Consider the following 25,623-nt stretch of genomic DNA (forward strand, 5'->3'; position numbering starts at 1 on the left):
TCTTTTCTTACCATACTTTGTTTTGTTTTGATTTTTCTTGCTTTTCTGGCCTTTAGTTGAATGGATAGTTTAATTCCCTCTTTGTTTTTAATTATTTCCATTATTTTAAAGAATACCCTAAATTTTTCATTTATATTTAATTTCATATTTTTGAAACAAAGTATAAACATATTCAGTGTTTCTATCCTCTGCCTTTTTTTCATCATAGCCCTTAAAGCTTACATAGTACATACACACAGGGTGGCCACAGTTTGTATGGGATGGGTTAGTTTGTGGCATCTTCCTGGCATAAGAGTACCTCTCTGCACCCTCAAGGGTATTCTGATTTGGAAAAAAATTATGACCCAACTAAATTATCATAGCACTTGACATTATTTTTCATGATTTTGTTTTGTTTTGTTTTTTGGTTCCTCACCTAAAATATAAGTTCCATGAAGATAGGAACCTTCACTGTTAGTCCATCACTCCCAAAGCCAACAACAGTTTCTGGCACATATTAGCCACTTATAAATATTTTCTGAATAATATGAATGAGGAGACTAGGCACGCTTGAATTATAGCCTTAATTTCTCCTATTCATCTTCTTACTTAAAATTCTAGTCTCCTTTACAAATAGTTTCGTTATAGTTACTGTTTACAATTTAGAGTTGATCTATTTCACTGATTTCTATACTTTTTGCCATTTCTTACATCCCAACTCTTAACTTTATCTTTTGTCCTCGCTAAAGTGTGCCCTCGAGCAGATCTTTCAGGAAGGTTTTTGGATAGTAAACTTAGTTTTCATATGTCTGAAAATATCTCCTCTTCCATATGAATGATACTTAAACTGGGTATAATGGTCTTGATTTGTTGTTTTCATTACAATATTTGAAGGCAGTATTACCCTTTGTTAATATTTATTGTTGCTGAAGACAAATCTGCTTCCAGTATAATTATCATTCCATTGTATGTGATATGTATTTTTTTCTGGGGGCCTTGAAATTTTGTCTTTATGTGGCTGGAGATTCACTTTGATATTTTTAGGTGCAAATTTATCAGTATTTATCCTGCCTGGAATTTGTTATACATTTTCAAGCAGAGAATTCATGTCTTTCTTTGATTCTCTGAATTCTCAGCCATTCCTCAAGCCATCACCTGGCTGCTCATCACCACTTCCTTTCATTTCTCCTTATGGGATGTTTCTACGATTGGTTTCTCAGTCTATCTGGTATCTAACTCTTCTTACACATTTAAAAATGTCTTCTCTCTCTGTGGTAGGTTCTCAGTGAAATCCTTGGTACTGTCTTCCAAATTACTAATGATCTCTTGAGTCCATCTAGAATTATTGGCTTACATATGTATTTCTATTTCAATGATTATATATTTCAAATTATTTGCAAGTGCTAAACATGGTTATTAACTCATGTAAATTTTGCCCTATTGTTTGCACTTTTGAAAGTGAATTTTTTTCACTTATTGAATTGATTTCTTCTTTCTTATTGACAATTTTCTTTAAGTGGTTTGGGAAGTGTATTTTCAGACTTGTCATGAGGGGGTATTCATGCTCTTTCTCCCTTAGCTCTCTATATCTAGTCATTTTCTGTCATTTCCATCCATTCCCCATTCAGAACAAATTTTGGTGGGGGGCACTTGGCTCCTGTGTAGCAGTGATATTGGAGATATTGCAGGTATAGACATGGGCCAAGTTAGCCGGCCCAGTTTGCTCGGTGTGGCTTTCTCCTGTTATGACAGTTTGCTCCTATTATGGGTTTGCTCCTGTTATGACTTGCTGCTTTCTTTGCCATACTGTGTGGCATCCGCCATAATTACTTTTTATTGATTCTCACTGATAGTTATTTATTGACTCTCACTCTAGTCCCACATCTCTGGTGGTAAGTCTAGTTTGGTTTCCCTCCATAAGTGGGGCTTGATTAGCTCACAGTACCCTATAGAGATTCTGCTCTCATTCACCTACACTCCCTCCTCTTCCTTCCTCCTTCCCAGTTTACAACCCCTTCTCCTGTTCCATCAGTTGTCTAGTTCTACTAGTTGGTGGGAAAGGAGTATTAAAACCTCCAACTAGGATAATGGAGTTGTTTCTTCCTTAGTTGTCAATTTTTACTTCATTTATTCTAAAGCTGTTATCAATGCATACATATTTATGACTACATCTATTTGTATCTTTCTAATTTGTGTTTTTGTAGGCAGCACAATGTTGTCTTTCAGAAAAAAATAAGAGTGATTATCTCTGCCTCGTAGGCCATTTACACATAAAATAACTATCAATAAGATTGCATTTAAGGATATAATCTTACTGTTTGTCCTGTCCTTTCTAATTCTGTTGTCTCCAATCCTTTTTGTCCCCAAGTATTCAAGTATATTTTGAATTCCATTTCAATGTACCCGTTGGCTCTTTAGCTATACTTCTTTCCCTTACATTTTAGTGGCTGCACTAAGGGTTACACTATACATTCTGAGAGTGAATATCCTTACCTTTTCAGTCTATTTGGAACTAATTTTTTTTTAAGATCTCATTTATCTATTCATGAGAGACACAGAGCGAGAGGCAGAGACAGGCAGAGGGGAGAAGCAGGCTCCCTGCAGGGAGCTGGATGTGGAGCTCCATCCCAGGACCCCGGGATCACAATCTGAGCCAAAGGGAGATGCTCAACCACTGAACCACTCCGGCATCCCTGGAATTAATATTTTACCAGTCCATGTGAAATATAGAAATTTTGCAATTTATTCCCTCATCCTTGACATCCTTTGAAATTGCCTTATGCACTATATTAGATACATTATAAACTCTTTAACAAAATGCTATGTATTTTTTGCTTTAAGCTGTATTTAAAATAAAAGTGAAAGGACTAGTCTCATATTTTCCTAGGCATTTATTACTTCCAATGCTTGTTCCTTCTTAAAGATGCACATTTTCTTTGGGTATCATTTTCCCTCAACTTAAACTTATTTCAGTGTTCTTGTAGTACATTTCTACTCGTAACAAATAGTTTTTTTTTAAGATTTTATTTATTTATTCATGATAGACATAGAGAGAGAGAGAGAGGCAGAGACACAGGCAGAGGGAGAAGTAGGCTCCATGCAGGGAGCCTGATGCAGGACTTGATCCCAGGATCATGCCCTGGGCCAAAGGCAGGCGCTAAACCGCTGAGCCACCCAGGGATCCCCAGTAGTTTTCTTATAAATTCAAGTATCTTTACTTCACCTTCAGTGGTGAAGTCTGTTTTCATGGGAAATAGAATTCTGGAGGGATCCCTGGGTGGCTCAGCGGTTTAGCACCTGCCTTTGGCCCAGGGCATGATCCTGGGATCAAGTCCCGCATCAGGCTCCCTGCATGGAGCCTGCTTCTCCCTCTGCCTGTGTCTCTGCCTCTCTCTCTCTCTCTCTCTCTCTATGTCTATCATGAATAAATAAATAAAATCTTAAAAAAAAAAAAAAGAATTTTGGTCGACAGGGCCTCTTCCCACCCCCTACTCCCAGGACTTTAAAGATGATGTCATCTGGCCAAAAAGACTGCCTGTTTGGGAGTTTTTAGCCTTTGAGTGCAGTGCTATTACTGACGCCTTCTCTCAGGCCCTTGTTAAGGTTCCACCTTCCCTGTGCCCCAGAACCTACCTTCTTTGTTCACTATCCAGGGCCTCCGAACGATTGCTTTTATAATTTGTTCAGAGGTTCCAGTTACTGTCTGGGGGAATATTGGCATCTTAGAAGCTTACACAGTCATACCAGGAGTAGAACTCCAGAACCCATGTGTTTTGTTGGTTTTTTAAATCTCTTTTCTACACCGCTTCTCTAAAGAAGTTTTAAACAAAACGTCGAATAAGTCAATCCATTATATATTTTTTATTACATTTGTTATTTACAATGGTAGTATGTTTGAAGGGCAAAAGGATGGTGACCATGGAAAGTGTTTCTTTTTGACGTGTTGTTTACTTTGGCTTCTGCAATACTACCTTGTGGTTCTCTGCTTTTAATTCCCTGGTTAATCTTCCTGAGGTTCCTCTTATGACTTATTTCCGTTTTTCTTTTAAACACTGGTTTCAACCTCATCTCAGTGATTTTTTAAAAAAACTTGTTCTAGGTTTCCAAGACAATTTTAACAATCTACCAGATTTCAACTTATCATCCAAATATAGATGAAAATCTCCAGGATTAAACCTCCCTCATGAGTTCATCAATATTTTCCAGCTACTAGAAATATTACTGCATGTCCAGCACACATTATGGATTCTTCATTCCCTTTCAGATCTGAACTTTTCCCTTCTCTTCCTCTATCTATTTATTTATTTATTAAATCAATACATTTTTACTGAGTGCCACATAGTGCTTTTAATGTTACATTTAGTCCTAAAGGAAAAAAGTCTCTGTCTTTCTGGATTTAAACTTGAGTGGGTGACAGACTATATATGAATAACTATATAACTCCTTAATATCAGGTGTTCTGAAGAAAATGAAGTAGATTTAAGGAGATAAAGACTTGAGAGTTGCTTTTCTTTTTAGGCTTATCAGAGGTGTCTCTGAGGCACTGACATTTTTGAAGAAACTGGACTGAAGCATTTCCTCCTATCACTTTTGTTGATGCACAAAGCTATATAGTTTGCCAAATAACCCAGTCAAGAAACCAGACTGTCATCTTAAGTTCAATATGCTTTCCTGTTTTTCACATATAAAGTTTTAAGAAGTTCTCATATATATTTTATCTCCTTAACATATCTTTTCTTCAGCACCAAGTTTCTATCTCTACTACTTTTATCAAGTCCTATTTCTTCCTTTGAGTTGCAATAGTTTCTTTAAAGATGTTCTGGCCTCTGGACTTATATTTTTCAACACTGGTACCAGAATAGCGCTTATTATATCAAAACCAGTTCATGTTACCTTCAAATAACTTATTAGTTACACAATATACTACATACTTTTTTTCCCTTTTTTTTTCATACTGTTTCTTCTTCTTCTTGGTGTAGAACTAATTCTTCCACAGGTGTGGCAGACTATTTTGCACCTGTTTTCCATGCTTTTTTTTTCTCAGTTTGTTACCTCTCTCAGAAGTGCATCATCATCCCCTCCTTACCAACCATTAGGAAAACTTTTAAGACTGTGTTTCAAACAAGCTCTCAGGTGATGTCAATGCTGCTGATTCACTGCCCTACTGAGTAGCAAGGGCATAGATAACTCTAAGATCCTCTTGACCCCAAATCGTCATAAAACTCTACTATAAAATTTGTTTTACTATAAATGTTTTTCCTGTCTCTAGCAACATCTTTTGCCATTCTTTCTTGAACTTTATGCTCTGCTCCCTCCAATTTGAATTAGGTACAACTCCTAAAAGAAATGATGCTTTCTATGCCTTTAAGCACTATCTTTCCATTTGCAGATTTCTCTTCTCCTCCCTTCACTTGCCTAATACCCACTCATCCCTCTAGATTTAGCTTTTTGTGCTCTCGTTCATCATTTTTTTTAAAGTAGACTCCACTACCAACATGGGGCTTGAACTTATGATCCTGAGATCAAGGGTCGCATGCTCTACCAACTGAGCCAGCCAGGCACCTCAGCTTTTTGTGCTCTCTGAATTAGACATTACAGTGAACATAATTGTTGCTTTATACTCTTCCCCTCCTCCCAACTTGCTGAAGATCTTTGAGACATTAATATCACCATGCCTTCTTGACACAGTAGATGATAAGCCAATGTACAGCTGATAAAAGAGTTTATATTGAAAAATGATCAGACCTAAACACAAAGCTTACCTTATGAAGAAAACTCTTTTCATGCTTCTCCATTAGCAGAGTGCTTAGTTTTCATTTTTTCTATTTCCTCTTCTTTTTTTTTTTTTTTTTTTAATTTTTATTTATGATAGTCACAGAGAGAGAGAGAGAGAGGCAGAGACACAGGCAGAGGGAGAAGCAGGCTCCATGCACCGGGAGCCCGATGTGGGATTCGATCCCGGGTCTCCAGGATCGCGCCCTGGGCCAAAGACAGGCGCCAAACCGCTGCGCCACCCAGGGATCCCATATTTCCTCTTCTATATACATCCCATGTGCACCATAATTTCCCCCTTTTCCCCAATAGCCCTTCACCACTTAATCTATATCCAATGAATTTTTGCATCTAACTTTTAACTTTTGGAAAAAGGATTTCTCAAATATTAATATATTTCTGCTCATAAGCGGGAAGTACTTCTTCCTTAAGATTGAATAAGAAGCATTTCAATTTTTTTTTATACTCAGCTACTAACAACTGTTATACTTGAAATAAGAACTTTAAAAAAAACTTCAAAGAGTCTAACTTATTTTCCTCCAGTGTTAAATATGATGACTACATTTTGCAAGTATCCTTAGGCAATACACACACAACAGGCACAGAACTCTAATTTTATTATTCATTTTATTTTCATATAAATTAACATCCTAGAAAAATCGAAATAGAAACACTAAATACAGTATTGCACATAGCGATCTTTGTTAAATGCCCTATTATTTCAGTGAAGAATGGTAATATACACATTGGAGGGACTGAAGGAGACAGGAAGACTACAAAACAAACAAAATCCACTACTCTTTCTTTGCACTTAAACTACAAACTAAAAGGTAAGAGACCATATTTCACATAAATGCAAACAGAGTTATGATTCAGAACATTTTCTTAAGTTCCTTCCAATAATTGGTTTCCAATAGCAAGAAATTCTCCCCTTTTATCAATGACCATAACTGCCAACAAATATCATTAAAAAGAATTTTACGGAACCCCATCTATTAATATTAGACAAAACCATCACAATGCATCATGAGATGACTTTAACATACTCTCACAAAGAGTGGGAGATTTACTTTTTTACCCCTCAACGTGAAATAAAATAAAGTCCTTTCCTATGCTCCTTCAGATAACAAATCATTACATACTCATTTTACAGCTTTTAGTCACCTGCTATAACATATAAAGATAATCCCAATCATGTAAAAATATTCAGGCAGGTATGCTTAATTAACAGATGCCAATCCATCCAAAAACTTACTTTTTTCCCTTTTTTGGCCAACAATTAGTTATGTTTGGCAATTTTATGAGCATCATTTATTTAAATTCCTTCAAAATATTGAGTCATGTTTTCTTTGTGAAGGCCAATGGTAAAGTTAGAGAGGCACACCTTTAGTTTAACTTACTTTAGCTGAAGATAAGCTTTATGTAGAGTCTCAAAGAACACAGGGCTGATAAAAGCCCTCATTAAACTTAAAACTCTAATTCCTGCCTATATTAGATGATTTATAGGAAGGGGTTTTCCTTTTACTATATTTCTTCTATTCATTATCTGACTTGAGTAAAAAATGATAATCTTCTTTCACAAATATATAGTTATGGAGAGCAACCCAAGAGTTGGGAAAGCCTTGATCATGATATATAAATGGTACTTAAATTTTAAAATAGAAAATTTATATGTAGACATGAAACTGATACAAACAATTCACTAGAAATAACATTTTAACCATAAATCTAAATGCAGTGACATGGAGTACTGGTTGTCAGTAGAAAGTAAAGTGTTTTGCTGGGATAAGGAATATTCTCACAAAAGTAAATTTTAGGTTAACATTTAGCATGTTCAGCATTAATGCAAATATTGCCTCTTATACATGCTGTTTTGGTCTATCAATATAATACCATAAACTTTACAAAAAGAAAAGGTGTCAAATTCTCCACTGGTCTACTGATTTTGCATTTTTATGAATGTACAGTAAAATTCAACAATCAGTGAACTGCCTAGAAAACACAAATATTATGCAAGAGGTCAAGAGGAAAAATGAACAAAATGATGTAGTTTCCTTCCCGCCCTCAGGTCAGCTGAATTTTGTGGAAGTGGTTGCAGTGACTCATATTCATTCTGCTTTTCATTGTTCAGGTTTTCATGCTTATCTTTGCTTTCTGAAAATAAATGCACCAGATAAGAGTTATAGTTAGTAAGAAGAACTTTAAAAAATGTACGGAGTTTAGAATAGCCCAAACAAGATCTTTTCATTTGGATCAAATTCTGTGGGAAGAGGTTAAAGATCCACCAACCAGGCAGCCCTGGTAGCTCAGCGGTTTAGCACCGACTTCAGCCCAGGGTGGGATCCTGGAGACCCGGGATCAAATCCCATGTCGGGCTCCCTGCATGGAGCCTGCTTCTCCCTCTGCCTGTGTCTCTGCCTCTCTCTCTCTCTCTGTCTCTCATGCATAAATAAATAAAATCTTTAAAAAAAAAAAAAAAAAGATCCACCAACCCATAAAGGAAAAAGATATAAGTAAAATCTGTTTTATCTTTAACAATTTTCACCAGTCGAAGGGAGTCTGGGTGGCTCAATCAGTTAAGTGTCTCCCTTTGGCTCAGTCATGATTCCAGGGTCCTGGGATCAAACCCCACGTCAGGCTCCCTGCTTCTTATCCTCTCTACTTGTGCTCTCTCTCTCTTAACTAAATAAATAAAATCTTAAAAAAAAAAAAATATTTTTCACCAGCCAAATCACCAAATGTTTTTTAGGGGAAAAAAAAAAAAACTTTAAAAATTTAGCTTCTAACCAACATGAAAACGTGGCAACACATCTTTCTCATTCTCAATTCTATGCATAAATACATAAATATGAAAAATTGAACTGGCTGCTTCATTTCATGGTTAATGATTTAATTCTCTTCTATCCTTATAATGGCCTGATTGAGGTTAATTAATAATTATTCCTCCTCATTCAATGCACCCTAAGGTTGTACTTTAATCAAAAAGAAAATAAACTAAATCATAATATAATACTTACTATTAGAGAAGACTATGATGTAGAGAAACTAAAGGAAAAATATCTTTTAAATGAGGATATACTTCCTAACATTTAGGGTTCCTAAAACCCTAACATAAATAGGGTTTAATCACAGTTTACTCAAATTTCAATCTGGGTTATTTTGATATCTTTACCATTTACACCACATTAGACTAATCTGATTCAAAATGTTCCTCTTTTAAAGCCCAACCCAACTTTTAAAACAGCATCATTTACTTATTCTTGTGGTATCGTGATAAACTCTCAAAACATTCAAAACAATATTGACAGTGTCACAAGGGAAAACTCATTATTTTTACCAAGTCTTGGCTTCTAGGGTGCACGATATGGCATTTTAAAGAAGTGGGCAAGGAGGAATCTTAGATTAGTTTGTTAAACTCAGTCTACTGGCTGACAGCTGTCAAACAGCCAATTCTCTAGAGCCACTTATGGGTACAAGCCAGGTCTGAGCTCCCTGGTCTGAGCAAAGGACAATACCACACTTGGCATTTAGATCCCATTGGTTCTAACCCAATAACGGCCACTCTGGATTCAAATGCAGCCCTGTGCTGGAGATGCTTATGTAATGGAGAAAGTGAGAAACTGCCCCCCAACCCCCGCCAACACACACATATCCAGGTATCGCATTCCCTTAGTAGATTTGTCTTTATTCTTAAGCTTCAGGTACTAGATACTGAGATTCTCCTAGCCTTTTAGGCCTGATTAAAGGCATAAAGAAAAGGAGATCCTTCAAGTCAGAGCATTTCATTCACACTTAGGAGAAAAACAATTAAAACATTATTATGTGAGTTTGTATATATTGTGAAGACAGTGTTTAAAAGTCAAAGCAAATCACAAGTTAAAAAGAGAAGAGTTAAATACTTACAATTCCAGAGTCATGTCTTGGTTTTATTTTATAAAGCGATTTTCCCTTTTTCTGTCTACACACCTCTTCGGCTTCTTTTACTCTGGGTGGAGAGAAGACACATGTATTTAAACAAAGACCTATACAGATCACTGCAAGCCACCTTATGGTAGGTAAGCAAGTTATCAACTCATTCAGGATTTGAATTATTGGTGAAAATAATAACGTATACACAGGAACATTATTAACATGTAATTCAAAAACACAGAATATTAGAGCTAGAGACTAACTCATTCAGGGGTTCTCACCTTGGAATCAAAGGATGTCAAAAAGAATGTTATACAAACACATTAAAAAATTTAATTATCTACATTTCATCTTATATTAAAGGAGTCTCATGTAGAAGGAATTAAGGAAATAGCACTCATTTTCAGGTGAGGGTACTGAGAGTGGCTCCATTAAACAGGATCGGCAACCATTACATAAATCTGAAACATTAAAATAATTAAACAGTATTATTGAAAAACTCATATGCTTATTTAAAATTATTTCAGATTCACTTTCCACATCATACTTACCCATGCATAAAAGTCATTAGCAGTAAATCCCTGGGCAGGTTTTAAAAAATTGAGCTTCATTAAGCAACAACCAACCATTTATTTGAAAACAGAAAATAGAGTGTGTGCAATAATAATGTTTTGACATTTCTTTTTAAAAACACATCCCAAGGAAAACAGCATTGAATTTACCAGAGGTACAGTTAAGGGATGTTATTTGGAGGTAAGTTCTTCATTACATTCTAGATCTGCTATTTGATTTTGGGTAATGTCCTAATACCACCAACTCTTGTATTCCCTGAAATACTAAAAGGGCTTAATAATATATAATAGCATTATTTTTATATATATATATATAATAGCATTATTATTACTACACAGAATTGCTGCAAAGATCACAAAATTTTTATTTAAAAAGTAATTTATAAATTGTAAAATGCTATAAAGTATATGTGATTGTTTTAATTAAACAAATGGTAAGGAATCTGTAAACTAGGATTATATTAGTAAAAAGGGGTGCCATAAAAAGGAAAATAACCTGCCAGGTTAATTTATTTATTATTACAATTTCCCTTGGGAATTAAAAATGGAGTATTCCTAGAGAAACTAAAAAGGCCATGACTTATCTTAATAAAAGATTTTTTATATAGATCTTGAAGCTTATTTCCTGAAAGAAATGAACTATAAATATATTTTTTAAGCCCTATGGTCAAGAATTCCTCTGCCCTACAACTGAATGAATCCTGTTTTGAAACAGTGGAATGAAGCAAATGATCCAGCACAGCAGCTATAAGACTGATACTAGAGTTTACATTAAAACATAACAAATGAAAGTAATTCCTTTTGGACATAAAATCCCTGCTGAGTTGATATTGTTAGTAATTCCAGAAAATGATGACAATTTAGAAGACACTTCATTGTTACTACTTTTATTACTTTCTACCCAAGCCATAAATTGCCTTTAATCCTTCCTCCAAACATTTGAAGACAAAGACATTTTCTTTACAACAAACAAAGGATTGCAGAGTAACCATCTTCCTTTGGAATAGCTACCAGTAAATTTAAGTTGAAATATTTGGACAGGGAATTAAAAAACTTTTTTTTTAAGCACTTAGCCAAAATCCAGTAGATCCCCTCTTAACTTTACTTGGAACTCTAAAGTATTTTATAACATTTATTAAAAAATATATACTTTACAAGTATTTAGATCACCAAAGCATCTTAATTTTCTCACCATCATATTTATTTTGTTTTTAAAACACATTTTTTCTAAGGATCACAGGGAGACAAATCTAATACAAACAGATTTAATTTTTTACGCAAAAAGAAATTCAGCCATTCCTTACAGTAGAGATGACAAAAGCAAAAGAGAATGTGCGTCAAGGAACCCTCACAAGATCTAGCTTACTCCTTCGATCATTTATGGAGCAGTAACTCCAGGTCAGGCACTGGGCTCGGCTGTTTTATAAGGACAATTACATTCAATGTCTAATAAGAGAGCTACACACACAAGCAAGTAAATATGAAATGTGCATTAAGCACTACCTAGGTTTGGAGAGGTCCAGCTGTGTCCCAGGAGGGTAGAGGTTGTGAAAATCTGGAGCAGGTTGACAGCTGAGCCTTGCTTCAAAGAGAAATCTTAACTGCTCATACTTTCCTTGGAAGGGGAAATGGGACAGAGGATGAAGAATAATACAGGATGATACATGCAAAGGCCAAGTAAGACAAGGAGTATAGCAGAACATACACACTCCTGGCCTGTGCTGCCACAGGATCTTCATAACCCTAGAGGCCAGTGCTAGAGAGCTGGCTGGCTTTATGCTCCAGGTTCTGATGCCCATGGCTGAGGTGAGTCAGTCACTGCATCCTAGGCACCTCAAGACAGGCACAAATAAATGATGTGAGGAGCTGAGAAACTAAGCGCCAGAACCTCAAGGAGCTGTTCTTTGGATTTGGAAGCACAAGCATGGAGCATGTGTTAAAATGCAATTTTCTGGATCTGTTTTACTCTGGTGCAGTCCCCGGTGGGGGGTGGCTTGGGGAGAGGGCTATGTTTCTAAGTAGTTCCTAACTAGAGGACATGATGAAGACAGCCTGTAGGCCACACTGCTTGCCCCGGCCCCGAGGTATTCCCCTGAAGCCTGGACCGGGCAGCTGCACTGAGCCCCGACCACTGTGTTTCCTCACCCCTCTCTCCTTCCAGTGCACACGGGGTCCCAGCCCACACCCTGAGATCTTGCTCACTTCAGCACTTTGTGCTAGTGCCCCTCCTAAGCTTCCCAGCAAATGTGGCTTCTTACAAATGCCAATTTTATTTCAACAAAACTCTGACAACAAGAAATTTTTTCCACACTTTAGGCAGGAAAAAAGAATGTGTCCCTGGAGGTGAGATACGCTGCCAGAGTTGGCAGAAATAAGAAGCATAACGAGGGAGAAGCCGGGAAGGAGGGGGCCGAGGCAGCTGTCCATATGAGTGTCTCCTGCTCGCTCTCCATCTGGGCGAGCGTGGCGGGCTCGTCAGCTGGCTCGTCCAAGTGAGGCCTATTGAGTAACTACTTGTACATGTTCCATCCTCTTTCCCTCCTGCCTCACCCCTCATTCAATCACACTGAAAATTTCTTAAACTGAGTAGGAAAAAGATGTATATCTCATAACTAGACATCACTAGGCCTTAAGTGAAAAAGCATGGCGGTGATAACATTTCAAACAAGAAGTAAAAATGGCCACCATGTCCTGCTTGGAAAGGAGGTGGGGAGTAAAAAGACGAATGATACTTTATAAAGAGAGAAAGGAGAGAGAGGAAACAAAGGCTAGGTGGAAGAAGAAAGTCCTTGGCTTCCAAATGTCGTCGGCACTTGAGTTTAAACTCCATTTAGGGTGAGGGCTATGGATGGTATGCAGACAAAGCTCTAATGCTTGATTCATGAAGACATGTTCTTTTGAATCTGGCTGCCTTCACACAAAGGAGACTGCCAGGGCATTTGTAAATCACGATTTCACCCTCTCAGAGAACTAAAAAGGGAAGTAAAAATTTCAGATGACATCTTTGATAGGCTTACTTAACATTTGCAACTTCCAATCAGCAATCTAGATTACAGAAAGAAAACAGGAGCAAAAAACAAACCGTATGATAATGAAAATTCTTCATTCATCATTTTTAGTGGTCTTGGAAAAACAACAACACAAAAAAGCAGGGATTAGAAAACAAGAAATACAGCATTACCAAAAAAAAAAAAAAAAAAAAAAAAGGAAATATAGCATTACCTTTTAGAAGAGAAGGAAAAGGATACTGAGCAGTATATAATGGCTATAAAATTTGATGTTTATGTTAATATTTCACCATCATAGCTTCTATTGACTACAGAACTTCCAAAGCAAAACTATGCTGAATAAATATCAAACGTGTGTACTTATCCCTTACATGGAAGACCAAATGTAATCAGAAAATGAGACATTCTTTATTTTTAAGGGAGAATTTAATTATAGGAAATAACCAGAAGACATATATGGAATCAGGTTCGGCAAACAGAGTAGGAGACCAATTTGAACAAAACAATTTTTATCACAAGAAAGGTTTCATTCAGACAACAATTGGGAAGAGTGACAGGAATCAGTGTGTGATTCCCAGAAAATAGAAACTTGGTCCAGTTAAGGGCCAGCTCTGTATAACCAATTTTGAATAAAGTTTTTCTGAAAAAAATCAAACTTTTCTCTTTATTAACTAGAACGATTTACCTCATACCTGATGGCCCATGCTTGTCCCAGCCTTCGTCACTGCTGTAATGTGCTGATACAGGGCTATGCTCATGGCCTCCTAAGATACATACATACATCATGGCTTGCCCCTGCATGGATTTAACACTGACTTGGCTTTACTTTGTGTCCACTTGTTAAGGTTTGTGTTTCTGGCTAACACAGCAAGTTGTGCTCTCATCTTGCTGGTGCCAGTATGCCTGCCTTGAGTAGAGACTTTATCTTCTTCTAATAACTTCTATCTTCTCTAGATGGGAAAACCAGATTACAGAGCTAATTTAAATAGGCTTCAAATTAGAGCAGTAAGACTGAGTTCAATTCTAGCTAAACGAATAGAGTTCCTGGACCTGGAGGCAGTACTTCCAGCTGCCACAGGGGCTTCTCCCTTATGCTGCATACCTCCCACATACTTCAGAGCTCCCAACTGTGTCTGGAAGGCTGGGGAGGCCAGAATTCTGACTTACGGATAGGCAGGGCTTTACTGCTCTAACTGTCTAGGAGTATAAGATTTTAGGACCATGTCACCATATTGTACCACCCAACCTGCTTACTCAGTGGGTTGTCCACAAAGATGGAAAGTAATGCTGGAATCAAGGTAAAATCTGAAATTCAAGCTTATCAAGGTAAAGAAGTGTGACATCATTAATTGGTAATGACAGATTTTGTGATGCATCAGAGAACCACCTACAGGATAGGGAGGGAAGCATTTGGTGAGGAACAGGACTCTGAGATTATCCCTCAGTTGAAACTGTTTTCTCAGTCCAGGGCAAACCAACCAAGAAAAACAAAACATCTTTAAGTATTAAAGCTTAAATTTAAACTTACTTAAAAAACTTTATATTAAATTTATTTTCTAAAAAAATAAAGTTGTAAATATAACGTAAAAAAGAAAAATACATATTAATACATCTATAGGATTTTTTTATTCCTTCTATGCAAATACCCTAAGTTGTAACATATTCATTTGCTTTTAAAGAGTTATGAATTCAGAAGTTATGAAGCATAGAAAATTTGCCCAGGACAATGAAAATGTTTTTAAAGTCTATATTAGAGACAAGACAGAGGTAGATGATAGAATGAAAAAAAATACTTTTTAATTACAGAATTTCCTGAAACTAATTTGCATTCCAATTATTATTTTTATTTTGGTATTTTTAAAAACAAATGAAAAGTTTCTCAAATTTTGTCCTTAATATAACCGGACACATTTGACCTAAGGGTTATTCTAAACAGAGAGAGTGGTTTCTTATTTCTCTCCTAATAAAGATGTATTTTTTTCTGCACGTTTCCCCCCATCCCCAGACCCATTTATTGTCAGGCAAACATATACAAAAAGTTCAGTGTGATTAAGTTTAAAGACAGTTTGTGAGATGAATAAGGGAGATACACTCTGGCACAGAAACAGAGAAAAGAAACCAGACATCCCTGAGGCCTGCAGGCAGAATAATTTTTATCTACCTTCTAGAGCACAAGCCAGGCTGGCCACAATCTTATCAAGAAAACAGATACGCTCTCATCATTCAATCGAAGGAGAAAGGGAGTCACTTTTCTGCCACTAAACATTAATAATTTGGTCTAAATAAGTATCTGTGGCAGACGGATTCATTTCCTGCTGGCTCCAATGAGCCTTGCTGGGAGTAGCCTGATTCCTTACTGGAGCCTACAGCCTGCAAGAGATTTAAGCACAGCCTGGCGCTGGGATGTCATATGTTGGAGGTCTTGATACACAGATTAAAAAGCTAAGAGTAGACATAATTATCATTATTACCAATTCACAATGTACTTCACTGAAATACAACACCATCATGTCTGCCAACAAATTTACAATTTTTTTTTAAGAGAACGGGGGGGGGGGGGGGGTGGGGAAGACACACATATATACACACAGAGAAGGCAGGCAGCCTTTGGACAAAGGCTGGTTAGGAGTGCCAGCTTTAAAGTTGTGGGTCTCTCTCCCTCCAGGTAAAAGACAGAAATAGGTGTTAGATGCCTTCTGGAATTAAAGGTAGATCTGGGGGAGGTTACTCCTGTCTATCTTCTCTCCTGTATAACTAATGATCTAAAATACACACACAAAAGTACCACAAAGCCCCTGACAATATAATGGGAACAATCAACCAGAAATGCCACTTATCATTATCCTCAAGTAAAAAGAACTTCAGTTTTCTCAGGCATATATGAATTTCTAAATGTTATTATTGACAATCTCAGACTTTTCAGAGAGAACATTATACTTGTTACCTCAAACAATTATGGAGAACAATCAGAATGAACACAAAATTGCCCTTGACTCAAGAAAACCAAGCTTTAAGAATACCTTTCAGTTTCTTTGATGTACCAAGAGAACGGCTCAGTATGAGCTGAAGAAGGGGTTGGCACAGATGCCTCACACATGGTACTGCACTCATGTCACGGTAAGACATGGTGCATGCAGGCCACTTCTATCAACGATAGTAGCTGAATTTTGAGAAATATACATGGTGTAAAATCTAAGATTCCATGACAAAATACACGTTCTCTGTTTATGTTTTAAAAACTGCAAATATATACATAAAGCCAATAAGCAGAATAAGGTTCATCAGTGTTTCCTAGAGGTATATGTGGGTGAAAAGAGATGCACCATTTATTCAGAAGAAAACATATTCAACCAATCCAATCGATCCCTACGGTCTAAATCTCTTTGGTGACTGTCTAAGATTCTAAAAATGTAGAACAAGGATGAGCTACCTCAGAAAAAAACTTTCCTATAGTTTTGGAATGGTAATAGATAACAAAAGATGACCATTGATGTATGCCACTATGCTCTCATTTCAAAGCAAACAAAACACCCCTCTTCCCAACAAACACAAATCGTCATTCATATTAGCCCTTCTGTGGAATAAAAGTTGTCAATCCTTTCCTAACTGGCAAGCCCACTAGCACTTTCTAGTTCTTACCTCCTCCACCACGATAATCACTCAAGTGGTTAACTAGTCCCTAATTTTAAAATTCTCTTACTCTTTGTCCTTGAAGACTTTCTGAGTTTTCCAAGTATTTTTTTGGACATGCTTCCTCAATCTCTTTTGGTGCTTATTTGTTAAACTTCTCTCCCTTACCCAGGGTCTAATCTTGACTCTGTGGTATCTATAGGCAATCTCTACTTTATAATTCTAACTATAATGAAGACTTTCAGATCCGTACCTCTAGTTCTGATCTTTCCCCTGAGCTCCAGATACCAGTGGACATTTTTCTTTCCTCCCTTACCTGGTCCTCCTTGGTTAAGAATACAACCATCCATAACTATTCATCCTCTGAATCCTTTCTCTCCCTCCTCACCAGCCCTCCATATATATGCAAATGGTTAACAAGTTCTGTTACTAATGATTCCTTAGTAATGATTTTTAAATCTGTCCCAAGCTAAATTCCACTGTACCTGATTGTTTTTTTTTTTAAATTTATTTATTTATGATAGTCACACACAGAGAGAGAGAGAGGCAGAGACACAGGCAGAGGGAGAAGCAGGCTCCATGCACCGGGAGCCAGATGTGGGACTCAATCCCGGGCCTCCAGGATCACGCCCTGGGCCAAAGGCAGGCGCCAAACTGCTGCGCCACCCAGGGATCCCCCTGATTGTTTTTCAAGCTTCTCCTTATGTCTAGAACACTGCTTGAATGGCATTCACACTGGTCTAATCCATCCTTTACAAATGTCCAAAACATGGGAATCATCTGAGCCACTTACTCATTTGCCAAGAAAATACTGTTTAAGTTTCTTAGTAATGGTATTCAAGGCCATTTGCAAACTAACCTAATTTCTCCATAGTCTCTACAATGTTCCTTTGGTTCCAACCATGCAGAAACACTCCCCACTTCAATGGGAGGTCTTTGCTAAAACTGTTCCTTTGGGTCTACCCATTTTTTTCTCCTCCTTCCATGGCTCCTTCAAGTTAAGCTCAAAAAAGTCTTCCTATAGAAAGTACATCTGACCTTCTAGGAAGGCTTATTTTAAAGACTTACAGCTATTCATATATCTGTCTTTTGCTTTGCTGAATAGTAAGTCCTGTAGATTAGGGATCATGTACATTCATTTTTACATTCCCATGGATAATAATAAAGCTGATACAGGTAAGTATTCACTAGATGTTTGAAAAATAACTGACTAAATGAATAAATGATGATGAACAGGGAAATTAAAAGTAAGCTAAAAAAATCACAGGGATAAATTTTGACAAATAACTAGGACTTTGATTTAAATCTCTTGTTTCTGCCTCTCTCTTCCAGTGAACCCTGCAGCAATGAGTCTGGATGTCCAATTCACATTTTGAGTAAGCTATGCAGAGTTCTATTTGACCTGACCTTTGAGTTTACTGATTTACTATTATAATTCCATCTATAAATAACAGTGTAGTTAAATGAATGTACATAAAATTTATGAAAGAGTTTAGTGTATCATATTCATTTTCTCCCATCTTAAAGAAAAACTAAGTTTATATACATTATATGAATCATTAGGAGCCTTTAAGGATTCCACATGAAATCATGTCACTAACTCTTATTAGCCCTTAGGTTAGTAGCAAAAGATAAATGACATAGATGTAATAAATCTTCTTTTTAACAAAGCATTTAAAGAATCTCTAATGGGATGTCCGCAGACTAGAAAGAGAAATGATAGGGAGTTGGATACTTAGATGAATTTATGATGGTCAAATATACTAAAAAAAAAGATAACAGGGTGTCATTACATATGATTATGTTCCTGTTTTACAAAGCAACCCATTGAAGAGGATCAAGCACAATTAACTAGTAAAATTTATACAGAGACTGTTTTAATAAACTGTCTTAGCAATCACAGATGTCCAAAAATTGACTGAGATGATTTTTTATTTGAAGAAAGTGAACATTTACAGTAAGCCAGTGGTGTACCAGACACAGTGTATGAGTGAGTGAGTGGTTCATGTGTACCACTTCATCCAACCATCTGGCAACCAAGCATGAGAGATGCCATTATGCTCTTCTGAAAAGGAGGAGCCTGGGACTCAGTGAGGTTCTTGAGGTCACATGATAATGGAATGAATAATCTGGTCAACTTCATAGTCTGCACTCTTTCCATATCATTCCCACTAGAAAGGGTACAAAATCATGGGCTTAATGTCTACCTATTAGTACTGTAAAAAAAATGGTATTCCCATAATGGGAAGTAAACTAGGGTAGATGATGTTCATTTTACTTCCTATTTTACTTCTCTTTCCTTTTAGAAAGCTTCCACAGAGTAAGTGTCTTAAAAGACACTATGATATAAGCTCCTTGAAGTCAAAGAATGCAATGTCTTTCCTTCTCATATCTCATGCCCAGCACAGCATCTGGCTCATCACAGTAACATCTAACACTTACTAAGGACACCTTATATGCCCGGCACTAGGCTAAAAGGGTTTTACAGATGTTATCTCCTCTAAATAGAGGAGAATAATAATCCCATGGAGTAGATACTATTGTTTCCCAACTTCTACAATGAGGAAACTGAAACCTAAAATGGTCAAATTACTTGCTTGGGGCCATATACCAATTTGTGGCAGGGCTGTGGTTCAAATCCAGTCAAACTAAGAAAATCAACCTTCACAGTTTGGTTTTAACCACCGAAATTTGCCTTTTACTACCCAAATCCATAGGTAAAACGAAATACATAACCATTGATAGCTTCTATTTATTTCCATGTATATATTTATCATATACTTATATATTTCCACTTGCTATATTAATTTATATTTATCATTTATATATTTAGAAGCATTTGATTCTTAAAGACTGAATCTTTTACAACCCTGAACATATAAAGTGTGGCAGTTCAACGTGATTTTTGAGAAGAGAAACTATTGAGAAAAATGGGTACATGTATTTTATTACATACTGGGGAGAAGTACTATAATTGCACAAATTTTGAACTTTACTCAAGGAAAAGTAGCAGTGGAAACACAACAGGCTATAGTGTTCATCTTTGAAAAAGGAAAGTGTGTAAGACTGGAGAAAACAAAGCTACTACCACATTTTCTTGATTCTAATTTCTAGAAGATTATTTTTGATGTAGTTCTCTGAATAAGCATGTGAATTGCAATCAGTATTAACCTAAAAAATACAGAAGGAAGAGGCTTTTTTACACAACTCTTCAATATATATTTTAAACTATTAACTCAGTAAAGACATTTCTGAAGACAGGGAAGTCAACACACTCTTCAAGTATGTTCAGGTGCTCATTGGTGACCTAATCTGATACAGACATAAAAGTCTGAAAAATCCAGGATTGTCAGCATATTTCCTTAATTGCAGCACATTGCAATGCTCTGAACTAAACAGGAGTAGGTGGCAAGTGCTGGAAAGGCTGACGTTCTGTGCTACTGAAGAAGGAAAATATAGTTGCTTCACGGAATCAACAGCAAGGTTCACATTCCAACTGTGTAAATAAAGAAGCTGAACTAAACTCTGTCAAACCAAGAGTATCCTTTCTTTTTTTTTTTTCATGTTCTTCCACAGGAATTAAACATGGCATCAGAAAAAGCTGAGAAATCTGGAAGGTACTATTTAGAACTTTTTGAGATGCTTAGACAATAAGCTTTCAGCAGTCATTGAAAATAGGAATATTTGAGTTCATACACATGCTAGGATTTTTAAACTCCGCATCACATATTTTTCATCACTAATTTAAAATCTCTGGTTTATTTATTTATTTTTTAAAGATTTTATTTATTTATTCATGAGAGACAGAGAGAGAGAGGCAGAGACACAGGCAGAGGGAGAAACAGGCTCCATGAGGGGAGCCTGACACGGGACTTGATCCTGAGACGCCAGGATCACGACCTGAGCTGAAGGCAGCACTAAACCGCTGAGCCACCCAGGCTGCCCAAATCTCTGGTTTATTTATTTTTTCTTTTTTTTTTTCTTTTTCTTTCTTTTTTTAAATTTTTTATTTATTTATGATAGTCACAGAGAGAGAGAGAGAGAGAGAGAGAGAGAGATGCAGAGACACAGGCGGAGGGAGAAGCAGGCTCCATGCACCGGGAGCCTGATGTGGGATTCGATCCCGGGTCTCCAGGATCGCGCCCTGGGCCAAAGGCAGGCGCCGAACCGCTGCGCCACCCAGGGATCCCAAATCTCTGGTTTATTAAAAGAAGTTTGTTTTTCTCATGGATCTTGCAATAGAGACTATTTTAATTCTATATTAGATGTGGATTTACATGGAATTTACAAAAGTAGCTCAGCTGATGTGCCCTTTATCTGAGTCCCAACAGAATGACCATGTTCTTTCTATATATATTGAAGATTTTTAGATTTCCTAAGAAAATGGTCTAATGACAATCCCTGGTTCTACAAATTTATGATAGCAAATAAAACAAATTTCTGTCATACATGATGATCAAAACTATAACAAAATCACATGTGACAGCAAAATTAATCTTTTATTGCAGGAGAATAATGGTGTTTACTACATTTGACATTTTTCATGCAAACATCGTTTTACTCTTTCCACATGTTATTTTCTTAATGTCAGTGATTTTTTTTGCATATGGTTCAGAAACATTTTTGATTATAGCTAGTGAGATATAAACTCAAGCTGCTGGTACATACACCATGGCTTTTGTTTTGACACTTCTCTAGCAAAAGATGACATGTATGAATAACTTGGATCCTATTTTTTAAAGACTTTTTTTTTGTTGTCGTGGGGAGGAATTCAAGGGCTATTAGACATGGAAATTAGTTTATAGAGAGTTTATCACATTTCCTCCCTGTAAAACTCATAAAAGAGTACCAGAAAGCTATTTATATCATGATGCTTTAGGATTATGCAAGAGGAAGTACGGCTTAATTAAGAGGAAGATGTGGGAGATACAAGGCAGGAATGGGATCAAGGAAATGCACATATTAAGGGAGAATAAGGGTCATAATAGTTCCTCTCCTGGATTATTCCTATCCGGCTAAAAATATGCTGTTTATCCCATCATCATCAAAAAACAAAAAACCCTAATTCACCTTCCTCTCCAGCTGGACTTCTTTTCTCTGTGACCCTTTCTACGCACAAGTTCCTGTGCTCACTGTCTCCACTTTTCTGCTCCCTTCTCATCAGACATCCGTACCCAGCCACTGGATAGACTATTTTTGTGGATGCCATCAATTCCAGTTCCAATTCCAAGGTCACTTCTTGGTCCTCACCTCCTTCATGTGAATACTAGCAGCATTTCACATGGTTCTTCTTTTAAGCTCCTCCTCCTTAATTAAGCCCCTTCTGCACCCTGCCTGGCAGGCACACCCTTTCCATACCTACTTTCTACTTCTCCCTCCTTGCTCACTCTGTTCCAGCAACTTCAGCCTCCTCCCTAAACATGCTCCTTCCTCAGGCTTTGTACTTGCTGTTCTCTCTGTCTGAAATGTTCGGTCTCCAAGTATCCACGAGTTTATTCCCTCACAACCCTCAAGTCTCTGTTTATAGTCAGACCACCACCTCCTACAACTCGCTTTTTCCTTCACCCTACTTTATTTTTTTGTCAAAGTCTGTATCAGTCCTCCTAGTGTATGTTAATTTAGATTCAGAAGGCCAGGATTTGGTTTTGTTTATAGCTCCAGTGCCTGGCATATAGTAACCACTTAATAAATTCTTGTTGAATGACCTCAGTAAAACATGCGGACAAGTCATAAGTTCACAGTGAAGAATGCAGAAATGGTGTTCAGAGTTGGAAGAAAGTAGAAGGCACCGCAGGGAACAATTATAAAGGACAATTAAAAGTTGCATAAAAGCATTCTTGACTTCTCATCCCCCTCATGTTTCCCAGGATTTATCTCAGAATCTCCATTCCTTAGAGAAGCTACCTTAGGCTGGAGAACACGGATTTTTAAATAGCCCTGCTAGGAAATTTCTCCTAGAGCAAGAAAGGTGAAGGGTATGGCCTTGCTGATACTGGGAGTGTTAAGAAGTATAATTGGTTGTGTAAGACATAATGGTTGTGTAATGCCAGTAAGGGCACAGCAGGAATAAGAGATGATGTGGCCCAGGCTGGGCAGGAAGCTCCATCCATGAATGGATGAATGGATGAGATTCTAGAACAATGGAAAGAACCACAAATGTTCTATCATGGTGATGGAGAACTTGATAGTATTTTCATAGCTAACCTTAAATGTGAAGACCCATTACATGGACAAAGGATTGGATTTATTTGTGTGTTTGAGAAGGAGTAGAATTAGGACTAGTGAATACAGTGCTCAGTCAGCCAGATAACTCTTCATTCTGTGATCCTTTACCCCAAACTTCTGGGGCCAGTTGGATTACAGAATTCAGAACCTTCTAATTTCAGACAGAAAGATGGTACATAACACTACCAAATGGGTCTGACATAGCATGAAGTAATCAAACATGTTACCATTTCTGCAGTAGACATATGAACATTCATAGTAAGTGGGATGAATAAAAAGTTCATAAATAGTCTCACATAAATTGAGTTTGCCAAAAACTTATGAAAAAATGTTTGATGTCAGAGGTGTTCTGGATCTCCAAATTGTAGACAAGGGATTATGGCTCTGAACTATAAAACTATGAATGAATAAAGCCAAATCTGTAATAATACTTGTTCTCAGCGTTTGTGAACTCTATTATCCCTGTTAGGGAATTCGTTATACCCTCAGGTGGAAAATAGGAAATGGACACTAATAATTGAGAATTTGGATGTGAACACTTAATTCTTAATTTTTCTTTGATCAGCATTACTAGGAAATTTGTTTTTAGTAACTACCTGCAAATGCTGAAATATATATTTTATTGAAGTCAGCACATTTTTTTCCTTTTTTACTATGATCCACTAGCTCTCTGATGGTCCCATTCTTGTCTCTCTTAAGCTAAGTGGTTGTGCATGGTTCTTGAATCTCATGTGAATGTTAGGGACACAGTAATAGACCATAACTACTGGTAAAGTATGCTGTGAGTTCTTTTTCTTTATTAATGATAGATGAAGTAGAAAGCTTTTAAAAAAATAGGAGTCAATTTAAGCTTTCTTCATAATAACATCATTTTTACTTATTTGGATTTCTATTTTTTTCCTGAATGGTTTTATGTGCAATTTCCAGTAACTCTCGATCCACAGCCCATCCACCTGTTCAGCCATCTAGTCATTTATCTATGATATTAAAAAACAATTGCCTTTCGACTTTTTTATCTAATTAGTCCATCAGCATTCTCTAGCTTCTAGTTCATGCTCTAGTACTCTGAAATGATTCTTTTATTTGGTCCTTGTAAAATGAAAATATTAAAAAAATTAATAGAGACCATAAAAAATAAACCCATGTACAAACTCAATACAGAATTAAGAGTATTTCTGCCCTAAAAACAACACATGAATTTAAGAATACATTGATTACATCTAGGACTTTCGAAATGAAAGCTTTTAAGTTACCTGTGAGCATCTGAAATTCTCTTACCTGCTGAAATACACTTCTTGTAACTATTCTTCATCTCATTTACCTCCCCCATACATTTGGAAAACTTTAATGTGGCCAAATGGAATTTTATCAAAATGTTCACCCCTAGGCCAATGTTCACCCCTTTGAACCAAAGAGGTTAATTTTTTTAAATAAAGTTAAGAAAAACTATGAATATGCTTTTATTTCTGATGTTTTATCCTCGCAATATATGTATTACCTAAATGTATAATGATAATTAGAATATTTTAAAGAGTTAGTACTGCTACTCCTTCCCTTTTCCTCACCTGACAAATTTTAGAGGCTGATCTCCATATACTATATGACAAATTCAAGTTTAGATATTAAAGCCTAGAGATTCTCACAGGCAAACTCCTACTTTTGGATATTTTAAATTCTAAATGAAGGTCTCTGATAAAGATACTAATTCTGACCTGTGGGTTTTTCTCATACCACCAAGCAATTTATTCAATTCTGACCTAGAGATAGCTTTAGATCCCACAGGTTGAGGGCTCAGCCTCACAAGACTGCTCCACCACCCTTCAGACGCCAATGGCAAGTCCAGGTTGTCCTTGTACTTCTGAATCACAGGCTAGAGATGAAAGGTTAGAATAACCCCCTCTTTGGGTTCAATTAATTGGTTAAAACAGCTCATAGAACTCAAAGAAACATTTTACTTACTAGATCACCAGTTGATTATAAAAGGTTTGAACTCAGAAGAGCCCAGTGAAAAAGAGGCATAGAGCAAGATGTGTGGGTCCTTTTGGGATTTTATGGAAGCTTTATTACATAGGCATGATTAATTAAATCATTGGCCATTGGTGATTGATTCAGTCTCTCTTCCTTTTCCAGAGGTCAGGGGATAAGACAGAAAGTTTCAACCCTCTCATCACAAGTTTGGTTCCCTGTTCATCCTTATGTGACCCAAGGGCTTTCTAAAAGCCACCTGATAATATAACAGAAGACATCTTTATAACTCTCATCACTTAGGAAATCCCACATGTTTTAGGGACTCTGTGCCAAAAATTCAGCTGAAGATCAAATACATATTTCTTATTATAAACCATAATATTACAAAGCCTAAAAGACATGAGTATTAAATACACTCTTTTAAAAAAGTATGAATGCTTATGTAATATGGCATAATTTTAAGTTTTATCATTTTTCAAAGTGATGGTAAATGCAGCCCACCTTAGATGCCCATATTATAAAAACAATAGAAGAATATTAATAGGGCTTAAATATATGGA

At 36.7% G+C, this 25,623-nt stretch overlaps 1 protein-coding gene across 2 annotated transcripts in view; it reads right to left on the reverse strand.

The window, feature by feature from the left end:
* Nucleotides 1-6,361: 6,361 nt before the first annotated feature.
* Nucleotides 6,362-25,623, reverse strand: part of FMN2 (formin 2) — a 363,611-nt gene continuing 344,349 nt past the window's right edge. For both annotated transcript variants that reach the window (XR_011996328.1, XM_026003374.2), the window contains 2 exons: nucleotides 9,655-9,736; nucleotides 6,362-7,905 (listed from right to left, as the gene is read on the reverse strand). Coding sequence is in view for 1 of the 2 variants with exons in the window: in XM_026003374.2 (XP_025859159.2) it covers nucleotides 7,879-7,905; nucleotides 9,655-9,736 (109 nt within the window). In the remaining variant the exon portion in view is untranslated. The remainder of the gene's footprint in view (nucleotides 7,906-9,654; nucleotides 9,737-25,623) is intronic.

Source organism: Vulpes vulpes, chromosome 13 (assembly GCF_048418805.1).
Source record: "Vulpes vulpes isolate BD-2025 chromosome 13, VulVul3, whole genome shotgun sequence".
Lineage (NCBI taxonomy): Eukaryota > Metazoa > Chordata > Mammalia > Carnivora > Canidae > Vulpes > Vulpes vulpes.